The sequence below is a fragment of the Lampris incognitus genome, chromosome 1, assembly GCF_029633865.1.
Source record: "Lampris incognitus isolate fLamInc1 chromosome 1, fLamInc1.hap2, whole genome shotgun sequence".
Taxonomy (NCBI): Eukaryota; Metazoa; Chordata; class Actinopteri; order Lampriformes; family Lampridae; genus Lampris; species Lampris incognitus.
In genome coordinates this window covers 100,607,103-100,620,086 of record NC_079211.1, presented here as the reverse complement: position 1 = coordinate 100,620,086, position 12,984 = coordinate 100,607,103, and the positions used below count along the sequence as shown (strand labels likewise).

The following is a 12,984-nucleotide window of genomic DNA, read 5'->3' as shown; positions in this document are numbered from 1 at the left end:
AAACAAGGGCTTTTACAAACGTATATAATCCCCTCCCAAAGAACACACACACACCCACATGGTACACACCGTAGAAAACCAGCAGAAATTGAGGTATTGATGAGGGGCAGGTATGCGGAGAGCTGCTTGAGTTGCTCTTGGCTGTCCCCCTGCACAGGTGCTGTGTGCTCTGCTGTAAGAGCGTCTTGCACCCTAAAACACACAGACACAGGACAGCAGGGTTAATGCATCATAAAGCTGCCTGCTAGTAAGCCAAAAGCGACATCCTTGAACAGGGTAGGCTGTATGAGTGTCTAACTCAATTACACCTACAGAGGCTAAGAAACGGGGCTCTTTTACTGAGGGCTCAGAGAAAGAGAATGGGAAAAAGTCTAATGACAGTCTGAAGTTAGCCCATTTCCCTTCATCTGCTCTGTGGCGACCTCACTTTGCTCTATCATGTCTGTACCTACCTCTTATCGCTCCTTCCTTCTCCTTCACGCTTTCTAGACCTGTGGGTACATATTTCATTTTATACATCCCTGCCTGTCCCTTGTTTACTCCCCTCTGGCCTCTCTACTCGTAGATCCACGCAGGTTACCTGTTACTCTGACAGACTCTAGCCAGTCTGTCGCGTACTGGACTTGGGTAAACCTTGCATCCCCTCACAAACAGTACACAGCAAACCCTTCGCACCAGCCAGCCACGGTATCTACAATACAAAACATGAAACACAGGCAGTTTGTCGGGGGATGAGTAAGTTGGGGGGGGCGAAGTGAAAGAACTTCTATATAGGTAGATGTAGACAATACCTGGTGTGTGTCTCGTTGATATTCAGGATGCTCTGGAGACCAAGGGATGGAGAGTTTTTTCCTAGCTTCTTGTTCTGAGCAGTGCCATGGAAAAGAAAACACAGATGGACAGATTTATGCACCATCAGATAGGATCCCATTCATCACATGTCAGCTACCATTATAACACTAGCTCTCCGTGAAAAAGCCATCTAAATGAGGTCATCTATTAAAATGCTTCCGACTTGTACATCGCCTACTACAACCTATTTATTAGGCTGATTAAAAGCGGAAATCGGTGGCAATAAACTACAGTATAGGAAATCATGGGTGTACGCAGTCTCCCTCTCTGATCTCATTACTGCCTCATTAAAGGTCTATCCATCCCTTCTTCTGCCTTCTCTCTCCCTTTTGCTCTCTCCACCTTCTCCCTCCTCTTGATCTGCCTCTCCTTACTCCCCCCCCCCCCCGCCTTCTGTATGAGGTTCCAACTGCTCTCACCAGGCTGTCTGGGGTGCACTGGTGACAGCATTGGCCCACACGGGGTCTGTATTTGCCCAGGTAGGGAGGGATTATCTCCAGCTTCGGCTTGATCTTCACTCCCCAAGACAACTGACAGGAACAAAAACACAACAGTGCAGAGACTTCGTCACACAGGCTAATTGTTAGTTCCATAGTAATACAGGCCAGCATTCGTACTTGAACCAGGCAATATCCTGCACAAACAAAATGCCTGACGGCATGGGCCTGACTACATAATGCACAGTGATCAATCACTCTAATATGTGCCTGCAGTAGGCTGACCACAGGTCACTGCTGTAAGCAATTTTGAACTTGAATGTCATTTGAAATTTCACTGCTAATGACATCGAAAAGATGATCATCCTCTGTGTGTGTATGTATGTGAGATAGCACATGCAGTACATACAGGATCTTCAAAGGACTGCTTAAGTTGTGCGTCACTGGGTTTGCTTGTGGACTCTTGCTGTGTGTTTGTGTGTGTGAGAGACAACACATTCTATGTGGAAAAACTGGATTGATTATCCTGTTTAGGAGTGAACTGGAATAATGAATCTCTGAGCATCAGTGACACTTTTTTTCATGGTCGAATGAAGATGACAAATAACCCAAAACAGAGCCTTTGACTCTGAGTCAATACCTGGCAAGGTTAAGGTTTTCTAAAGACCCGCTGCTGTAACAAAACCCAGAATATTGATGATTTAAATGACTAATCAGCCGGATAATAGGAGAAAAGGCAGCGAGGTGAGGTGAAAATGTGTGGGTAATGCTGTATGCTGAAAAAGGAAATTTACTGGAAAATCAAAGTGTATTGTACACTTTTTACTCGAAAGAGATTTCTGTTTAAAAGAGCAGTCCCAGCCTGTCATCTTTACCAGACCACCCAATTCAATCACAAACAAGCTCTAAAAACCCAAGCAGCAATTCCTTGGGGTAAAATCAGACTTTGGAGAATTAGTAGGGTCGGAGCTTGACTAATTTTAGCCAAATCCCAACTTTTTACATCCCACATCCCCTGACAAACCATACAAAAATGAGATGCTCACAAATGCAATTACATATAAACTTGGCTTGAAGGCTCCTCTCCCCTACGACTGAACTTTCTCCGTTATTAAAACTGACCTTTCTTGAACTCTGTCCTTTACTTGGAAGCTTAAAATCAGTAAGTATTGTCTTTGCAGACCGTGAAGAGCATGTGTTTATTTCTAATTTGTGATTTAAAACATGGACTGTCTACCATAAACAGACTTGACGTGTACCCGAAGAGAAAGCAAGGGTGCCCAGCTATCCTGTGTAAAATAGGTACTGCAGGACATGACAATGGGTGGGTCAGTAGTAGGGTGTAGCAGCTAGGCAGTGGTCTTACTGCAGGCTTCCTATACTGAGTTGGTGGAGGGGACACCTCTTTACTGACGCCGTCAGTCTTCATCTGTGTCACAGTCGATGGTTCCATAAATTCACCTTTCTCACAAATGTACCTATAAAACAGACATTTGGGGAAATGAGGTACAGATTAGATCAGTGGTATTCAACCATGCGGCATGGAGAGCCATGCCACATACAGAATTGGTTTTCTTTCCAACCCCAAACTACACCAGCTGATTTCACCAATTAGTCCTCCCATCTCGTGTTGAAGGTGTTCTGATTAGTGAAATGAAATGGAGTAGAGTGGGATTGGAAAGCAACATTGCATACACGTGGCACTTACAGTAATGGCCCATAGCTGAACACCAGTGGATTAAAGCATTGTGAGCAGTGTTTCCCAACCCAGTCCTCAAGGACCCCCTATCCTGCAGATTTTCATTGCAACCCTGCATAGGGAGCCCTGCTTGTACTTACTCAACCAATCATCTCGTAGCACTTAATTATGCAAGGTGTGCAACATGTGACATAATTAATTGCTGATTAGTTGAATAACTACAAACAGGTACCTGCAGGATAGGGGGTACTTGAAGACTGAGTTGGGAAACACTGTGTTAAAGGACACACAGAGCAATCTCTCATAATGCTTGGAAGGAGAAATTGTTGTGTGCACGCGCACCCGTGTGTGTATGTTCTTTTCCAGCAATATTTGTGAGGACCAATTTGAGATGATGAATCTGGCTCCCAACTAACTCACAAACTGACATTTAGTCTCATGTTTATAGCTGTACCATCTGCATAGATATCTACACAGATATCTACCATCTGTGCAGATACCTAAAAATGTATCCTGTTGTAATAGGTTCAAAAAGGTTTGTGTCTTTTTTTTCCCCCAACTGACAATCAATCCTCACTGACAAGAAAGCTGGAAATATATATTTCTACTCCACCCCCACCACCATTCTCTCTTAGGCTCTCCCTCATATTCTGTCACTTGGTATTTCATTTGACGTAGGATTTCACAGAAACACCACTGACGGTGATGAGAGTAAGACGTTCTCTATCACCTTTAATTTGCTCAACACAAATCAATCTTCTGATAAAAGTTGTGAAGTGTTTCTGATGTGTCAGCTTGCTTTTTTTGGGTTGTTGGTTAGCTAAAAACATGATTCAGATGAGCTAGATTCAGATGGTGCAAAAGTATTTATTTTACAATGTCAATGTTGAGTGTTAAATCAGGATATTATGTAAATCAAATGTAAAATTAACTACTTGATGGAAACTGTGAAGTCAATACTAGGTCTATTTCCAATTACAAACTTAAAACAATGATCCTGTATCATTCTGTTCTCAACAAAGCCACACAACAATTGTTCTCCACATCTATGACTGTTTTTCCTTGTTTTGCATATTGAGGAAATTTTGGATGGGCCTTACATTTTCAAGGGTATATTCTATGGTTAGGACTTGGGTTACTTGGGTTTAGGGTTGGGGGCGTCTGGATAGCATAGCAGTCTATTCCGTTGCCTATCAACATGGGAGTTGCCGGATTGAATCCCCGTGTTACCTCCAGCTTGGTCAGGCGTCCCTACAGACAAAATTGGCTTTGTCTGCGGGTGGGAAGCCGGATGTGGGTGTGTGTCCTGGTCGCTGCACTAGTGCCTCCTTTGGCTGGTTGGGGCACCTGTTCAGTGGGGAGGGGGAACTGGGGGGAATAGCGTGATGTCCCCCTGGTGAAACTCCTCATTGTCAGGTGAAAAGAAGCGGCTGGCGACTCCACATGTATCGGAGGAGGCATGTGGTAGGTAGTCTGCAGCCTTCCCTGGATCGGCAGAGGGGGTGGAACAGTGACCGGGAGGGCTTGGAAGAGTGGGGTAATTGGCCGGATACAATTGGGGAGAAATACAGAGGGGAGGCTTGGGTTTAGGGTTGAAATTAGAATTAGCATTAGGTTAAGATTAGGTATGTAGTTGGTTAAGGTTAGGGTTGGGGCGAGGCTAGGGAATAAATATAGGCGATGATGCACAAGTATAACACATATCACAAATATAAAAAAAAACAAGGCTGTATGTGTGTGTGTGTGTGTGTGTGTTTGTGACCATGTCTGCATGCAAGTAGGCGGGTAGTAAATTTTGAGCTCAAGGCCACATGACAAATTCTTCAGAGGACAACAATATTGAACATGCATAAAGCCATGCAGAGGACAAAGTTTGGAGGAAAAGCGAAATCTTTCCAATTACAGTTAACACACCGACACACAAGTTGCTAAGTTCTAGGTCACAAAAAAAAAAAAATGTTGTCCTCTAGTGCTGGCAAGGATGTTGGCGGTACTCTATCAATCTATCACCGTGATCATAGCTACAATTGCATCCCTCTAACCACCTTCTCGTTCTTTCTGTCCTACTCTTCACGCTTAACGTTTCCGTCATGCTTTTTCTAGTTGAAAAACACAAGTTTCAGTTCACAATTTCCTTTTGTTTCTTTGCTATAATGATCGTTTGAGAAACTTTAGTTTCAATGTCAGAGTTTGGTGCTTTTCTGCAGCATGTGGGAAGACACAACAACAGATGGGCAATGCCTTTAAGATATTGGAGGCTGAGAGAGGTAATTGAAGGCGTATGTATGCAGCAAACTACCAAAGGTGAAATAGAGCAGACACTTAAGGGATTCTGAATTATTGAGATAGCGTACATAGCCATAAGCTAAAACACACTTCTTATGCAACCATAGTCCCGTTTGCCCACTCAGGAACCCTGTAAAGATAGTTGGTCAAAGCAATATAGGTCACAGTGTAACATCATCGAGCTTATTGAGGTTATCTAACTGGCTGTGCTGGAAGAGCATTTCTGTCATCTTAGGTTAATATTTCAAAACTAGATCAAGTGCTACCACGTCACTCAATGTAAAGGCTATCTACTTTAGAGAACTGAGCAAAGCTCAGTGACTGGCATCCTTTGCAAATCCTGTCCTACTTTGTATTGGAGCCAAGTTTTACACAAGCTACAGTGGAGACACTGCCAATTGAGCTGCTGTTTCTTGCCTTGCGGATAAATCATTGCATGACTCTAGCCATCAGGTGCAAGTCGTTAGGTTCAGTCGGGGAATCGACATTCAAATCTCTATCTCCCACTCTGCCGACCCTACCCTGCCCCATTAACTTAGCTAATTAAAACCCAACCCTTCTCTATCGGGAGATGCTCCATTTCAACTGGCTCAGATTCTCACATTCATTATTGACTCCTGTGGGAACACAAGTCATCGATTAAAAGGTTCCCAGGGCTTGGTGATGCCTTATAAGAGTAAAGGGAAATTGGGAAGGAGGAGGAGGGGAGGGGTTGAGGTTGAGAAAGGGGAAATAAAGGGTGTTAATTTGTGGATTGAAGGTGCGGAGCATCAGCCGCTATCACAGCAGAAGCTCTAATAGTGTTATATAAGATGTCCCTGTGGGAAAACAAGACCACACAGAAACTGCTCTTACAGATTACAGGTCAAACCTACGTGATACCCCAAACAATAGACACCTGCAGGACTCGCTAACATGACCACACTGACTTCATAACATGCAATAGATCCAGTGAATGACAACATGCACAAACACGAAAACAGAGAGAAAAGCAGAGATACGATCACACACACGTATAAAAACATTGACAACCATGTGCATAAAAAGCATTGGCCTCAATATCCTTTTCACAGCATGGATAAGTATTGCTTGGTCTATCCTCTTCCTAGTAATTAATTCATGAATTAAAGTCTTTAACTGATATGCCAAGATTTACTAATGTGATATGCCAGGCCTAGTAAGTGGGCTCCTGATTGGGAGGGATGAACATCAGCAGTGATTAGGAGATGCCAGGTCAAATTAGAATTAAAAGAATTTTCTAGCAGCATCTGATATGACTGAGTTCCTCCTCTAAAACCCTGCTGCGAAAGAGGTCTTGGACACTTGGAGTCTTGTGTAAGTGTGTGTTCGTCTGTGCTTGCACATAAATGTTTGCGTGTGCATGTTAAACTGTCCCCATGAACATGTATAGAAGACAGAAGGAGCTCAACTTATTTTTCTTAACCCAAACTGACTTTTTTTGTAAAGCTAATTCAGCCTTACGCAGTGCCCCCCCCCCCCACATAGACCCCAGACCATACCCAACATATAGATACAGGGGTCTTTACGTTAAAGAGGGACTGATGGTTACATATAACATTAAAAGATCCTTTTTTGTTAACCGTACTGGTTGACCTTTCATACCATAGTCACCATTCATTCCACTTATAGGGAGGTGCAGCCATCTGCAGAGCTCCCTTGTACTTATCATGACTATGACATAGTTTGGCACACGCAAGGGATGTGTTTTCTTGCTCAAAAGGAAGAAAAATCTTTTAATCCTACCATCACCATAACTAGGATCGGATAAATAAGAAAATCTGGCGGTGTGTGCTGGGCGATGGCGTTTACAGCTCGTCTTTGACATGCTAATGAGCTCCCTATGATCGTCCAACAGGGAGCAAGGATTCTGTTGAGCAGGCAGAGACATAATGCCATAGAGACAATGATGTGATGGGCTTTTAATTTACAGTTAGCAAGTGAACCAAGGCTATTCCAGGAGAATGTTAATAAAGTGATCACACATAAACCATATATGCTTGGATGCAAGTATTGTCTTTCTGGTGCTCTTAATGAAGCAAACACATAGACATACAAACTGACCAGAATGTGTTTGTTGTCTTTCTGGTTTCTTTTTCTTTTTTGGATTTTCCCCCCTTTTTCACCTCAATTGTATCTGGCCAATTACCCCACTCTTCTGAGCCGTGCTGGTCGCTGCTCCACCCCCTCTGCCAATCCGGGGAGGTCTGCAGACTACCACATGTGTCCTCCGATACATGTGGAGTCGCCAGCTGCTTCTTTTCACCTGACAGTAAGGTGTTTCACCAGGGGGGTGTAGCGCATGGGAGGATCACGCTATTCCCCCCAGTTCCCCCCCCCAAACAGGCGCCCTGACCGACCAGAGGAGGCGCTAGTGCAGGGACCAGGACACATACCCACATCCGGCTTCCTACCAGCAGACATGGTCAATTGTGTCTGTAGGGACGTCCAACCAGGCTGGAGGTAACAAAGTGATTCAAACCGGTGATCCCCGTGTTGGCAGGCAACGGAATAGACCGCTATGCTACCCGGACGCCCCTGTCCTTCTGGTTTATTGAACACTTATCACACACACACAACACACACACACACACACACACACACACACACACACACACACACACACACACACACACACACACACACACACACACACATCAAACACTAGTTCTGGGGTCATGGAGACAGTGAGAATAACTGACTTCACAGAACAAAACCATTTACAGTCACTTTCCCTCCCTGGCCTCCTTATACTATTAATCGGTTTCCATCACCTTTTCTTATCTGCATTTATATTAAAAAAATGTTTAAAAACATCTCGGAAACCCATGGTCATCTAAAAATATCCATCCATCCAGCTATGGGTTAAATAGTGCCACTGCCTAGTGCATACATCGGGAGAGGAATAGGCTACAGGAGTAAACCCCTGCAGAAAATCAACGTGCAGTGTTGCTGATTTTTGTTTTTCTTGCCCTTTTGTATCTGTTTAAGTTGGAGAGTACTGCTGGCATCGTATGTGGCTGCCCCCCCCTTTCCATCCACCCCTGTATGTCTGTGTTATGTTTATCTGTTGTCTTGTTTCACCCCATTTATTGTAAAGCAACTTTGAGTGTTAGAAAAGCGCTATATAAGATTGATTTATTATTATTATTACCATCCATCTATTATAATGCCCATTCTTCCTTCAGATACCTTGCATAAAATAAAACAATCGCTTCCTCGTTGATGGCTCTGCTACATATTTTGAAGACAGTCTTACCAATATCCAATTCCCAAAATACACCACGGCTTAAAAGAATGCAAGACTGTATTTAGGCTTGTTCAGACTTGTAATTTTAGCTTAACAAATGCACAAACCCATCTGGATCTCATACAAAGACCTTTCTACACAGAATCTCCAGCCTCACTCTATTTTTTTTTCTCTGTTTTGCTAAACTTTCATCCTCGTCCCGGCGCCTATTTTAGTCATTTTCTCAGCTGGGCACTATTTTTCAATAGTTACACACAATCCAGCATTGGTTGAGCATGACCACACGCATTGCCTCAAAGAATAACAAGGTAGTCTAAGGATTAAATGGTGGCCTCCAAAAATTCTTCATCTTAAAATAAACATTATCAACTTTATCTAGAATACTCCTTCTAGCAACAGACAACACGTCTCTAATACCAGTTCATCCTGTGTAGCCAAGGGAGAGATGGAATACGTGTTGCCTGGATAATAAGTGCACACAAATATTAATACTTCCAACAAAGAGCTGCTGAATTGTTTTCTGCATTTTCTGTTACAGTGGCACTGCTGACCGACTTTAAGACAAGCTGCACAGTCGCTTTAGGGTTCAGACATCTTAACCCCATTGACACATAACAGGCCACAAGAGAACAGAAGTGAAAATGAAAGCCCTTTGGCAAGGAAATGAGGCCTCCATAAGAAAATGTGAGAGAAACATTAAAAGAAATGAATAACAAGTTAGTCAAGAGCACAAATGCTAAATTATTTATGGAAAAACATGGTCATGCAAAAAGTTATTCTCTGATGTGGCTTAATTGTTCGAGGAAAACAAATTAAAGGAAAGGTCACATTACCATTGATGCAACCAAAATAATTCTGTTCCCCCTGATGAAGATGGACATAGCTGGATGTGATATGCTGGGCAGGAGGCTAAAAGCTATAGCTGCCAAGGCTTAAAACATCAAGAAAATAACAGGGTTATAATGGGATATGTATAAGATCTGCTCAGGTTTCCCATGACACAACAATCTATGCTGCCTCCCTTTAGGTGTTTATTTTTTAAGCTGAGAAATCAATATTATGAAACACTTAATGGTATGAGATTTTGAGAACCTCGCTTTCCGCATGTGTTTGAATTAAAGTCAAGCATCCATGAAAGTATAGTGTGACCACTGCTTTAGGCCACTGCACACCGGCACCGGCTGGTGGCAAGTCAATAAGAACGCTTCTGTTCATTTCAGTATAAAACTTCCATACCAGTGGTGTCCAGTGTTGAGTTGACAGGCGTGGATAACCTGTGACCCCTCAGAAGATGTTTCTATTCCCAGGCATCCACACTCCTACTGACATTTTCATGGGAAAAAATGGTGTTTGCTGGGCATCCGGGTGCTGCGGCAGTCTATTCCATTGCCTACCAACTTGGGGATCGCCAGTTCGAATCCCCATGTTACCTCTGGCTTGGTCGGGCATCTCTGCAAACACAATTGGCTGTGTCTGTGGCTGGGAAGCCGGATGTGGGTATGTGTCCTGGTCACTGCACTAGCGCCTCTTCTGGTCTGTTGGGGTGCCTGTTCGAGGGGAGGGGGAACGGGGGGGGGGTAGCGTGATCCTCCCATGTAATACGTCCCCCTGACGAAAAACCTCACTGTCAGGTGAAACAAAGTGGCTGGTGACTCCGCATCTATCAGAAGAGGCATGTGGTAGTCTGCAGCCCTCCCTGGATTGGCAGTGGGGGTGGAGCAGTGACCAGGATATCTCGGAAGAGTGGGGTAATTGGCTGGATACAACTGGGGAGAAAAAAGTGGGGTGGCAGGGAATGGTGTTTGCTGGTTTTGCAGCACAGTGCTAAATAAAACATTTAGATTTGACGGGCATCAGCTGGTACTTCTCGCGTGTCACAGGTGGCACTAACTCTACACTTTTTTGCTGCTCGGTTTCTGCAGAGGTGTGTGCAGGCCTTTGTGAACAGCTCCAGACATAGCCAGGCAAAAATCCTGTCGAAGTTACTGTCCATCATCAGAGGTATGCAGTTTTCTATATCCAGGTGTACTTGTGTCAAAACTTTGATAATATGGCTTCTGTTGAAGACAAATCCCCTATAGTCGAGACAATCGACGATGGATCATTCATCCATTTGGCACGATGTCCCAGATAATCCCCGGTTTGATTTTGATAAAACGTGGGGGGGAATGACGCATTCTGAATCTGTTATATATTTACAAAATAACAGTGACTGGTCCAGCATAATGCCACCTGCCAGCCAAAATGATCCCAAACTTTAAAGAACCTCAACTTTCTTACCAGTGCAACAAGATTCTTGAAATTTGGTTCATTTATTTGAATACTTTTGTCTCTTGGGAGTATTAAACTACAACCACTTATATTTTCTGCAAATTTACACAATGTTTTTTTTTGTGCAAATTCCATTGTCACTTTCTTAATATCCATCTAGTGAATGTTTTTAAAATTTGGTGCAACTATTTCTGGGAGACCCTTTCACAAAAATAAACTGATTTTTCTCAAATCTGAACAAGCACAACTCCACTTACCTTACATGTAAACCCACACCAAGTCTCAAGGAATATGATGTGCGCATTCATCTCTTCAAGCTGAACATTTCTATTCCCTATAATTTGGTTCAGAACTTGCGGGAAAGAAGCAATTTACCTTGGAAAAAAACTGCAAAAAAGGGCAGGTTATAATAACTTTGCTTTAATTGGGACAGTGGAATCACTGCATCATTTTTGGGGGAAGGCATCTTTACTGTTGTTTGATCACTTGTTAATGGGATTGACACGACAGAGATAGGCCTGATTACTGAGGACGCTGAGATGGCCTACAGGAGAGAAGTCAACAACCTGACACAGTGTTGCCAGGAGAACAACGTCACTCTCAGTGTCAATAAGACCAAGGAGCTGATCATGGACTATAGGAGGAAAGGAGAGAAGCTGGACCCCATCGAGATCAGCAGGTCTGTTGTAGAGAGTCACCCGCTTCAAGCTCCTTGGCGTTCACATTACTGAGGGTATCACCTGGGATGAGCACACTGGCCATGTGGTGAAAAAGGCACAGCAATGCCTCTTTCACCTCAGACGACTGAAAAAGTTGGGCATGGCGCCCAAGACCCTGCAGGCCTTCTACAGAGAGCATCCTGTCTGGATGCATCACAACCTGGCAAGGGAATTGCACTGCCTTCAACCGCATGCCACTGCAGAGGGTCGTGCGGACAGCCCAGAGCATCAGCAGATGTGAGCTTCACTCCATCCAGGATATTTACAACGCATGGTGTGTCAGTAAAGCTCACAGGATATCGAAGACCCCAGCAACCCCAACCACTGTTTTCAGCTGCTGCCATCTGGCAAGTGATATCGCAGCCTCACCTCAAGGCCCGAACCAGCAGGTTCCGGGACAGTTTCTTCCACCAGGCAACCGGGCTTATGAACAATAAACACTAATGGCCTGTTGCCTACCTGTCTGTAACATACATACACACACACACACACACACACACACACACACACACACACACACACACACACACACACACACACACACACACACACACACACACACACACACACACATCATCAGTGGTCACTCGGGGCTGAGTATGACTGTCCTCCTTCTAGGTCCTTGTGGGTCTTCAGGCGGGCGTAGAGGCCGATTCTGGAGCCACATATTTTGGGGCAATAAGGGCAAGGGTGTGAAGAAGTGGTTGAGGATGTGGTTTGGGCCTTTCTGGTAACTCGGCTACTTTCTGAGTCTGTGCTTGTTTTCAGCATCACGGTGGAGGTCATGGTTGTAGCACTCAGTACCCCTATGGACAGCCAGTCACCAGGCCTCCCTGTTTTTTGCTGCTTGTTCCCAGGTGTTAAGGTTGATGCCAAACTTTTTGATGTGGGCCCTTGATGTTATCTTTATATTGTTTATTTTTTCCTCCTGGGGCACAGGGCCCTGTTACGAACTGAGAGTAAAGGACTTGTTTCGGGAGGTGAGATTCAGACATACAAAGGACATGGCCAGTCCATCTCAGCTGATGTTGTGTGATGGTGGCAGTTATAGTAGGCATGTTGGCCTCCTCATGGATGTTGAAGTTGGTGCACTTATCTTCCCAGGTGACCTTAAGGATCTTCCTGGGGCATCACTGTTGGTATGCCTCGAGTGCCTTCAGGTGCCTGCTATATGTAGTCCAGGTTTCTGACCCATACAGTGGGTTGGGCAGCAATGCCACTTTGCACAGCGATTTCCTCTTTTTCTTATATTTTAAGTAGCAGGGCACGGATATGTCTGAGGAGTGTAGGTTCACCAGCCCTCTGTACTTCTTCCGGTACTCCATCAGGACTAACAGCCTTGTTGATTTTTATGTTACTGATGGCATCCTGGACTTCTCTTAGACTAGGTGGCGCTGCCATGTCCTCCTCTTTGGGTTGTTGAGGGAGTTGCTGGAGGTCATTCATCTCAGG

The 12,984-nt window shown here is 44.3% G+C and overlaps 1 protein-coding gene across 1 annotated transcript in view; it reads right to left on the bottom strand.

Annotated features, from left to right (window-relative positions):
* Positions 1-2,718, bottom strand: part of gpat2 (glycerol-3-phosphate acyltransferase 2, mitochondrial) — a 45,876-nt gene extending 43,158 nt beyond the window's left edge. The window contains exons 1-5 of the mRNA XM_056278554.1: positions 2,656-2,718; positions 1,272-1,382; positions 792-865; positions 581-691; positions 70-192 (exon numbers count right to left, since the gene is read on the bottom strand). Coding sequence (XP_056134529.1) covers positions 70-192; positions 581-691; positions 792-865; positions 1,272-1,382; positions 2,656-2,718 — 482 coding nt within the window. The remainder of the gene's footprint in view (positions 1-69; positions 193-580; positions 692-791; positions 866-1,271; positions 1,383-2,655) is intronic.
* Positions 2,719-12,984: the final 10,266 nt, after the last annotated feature.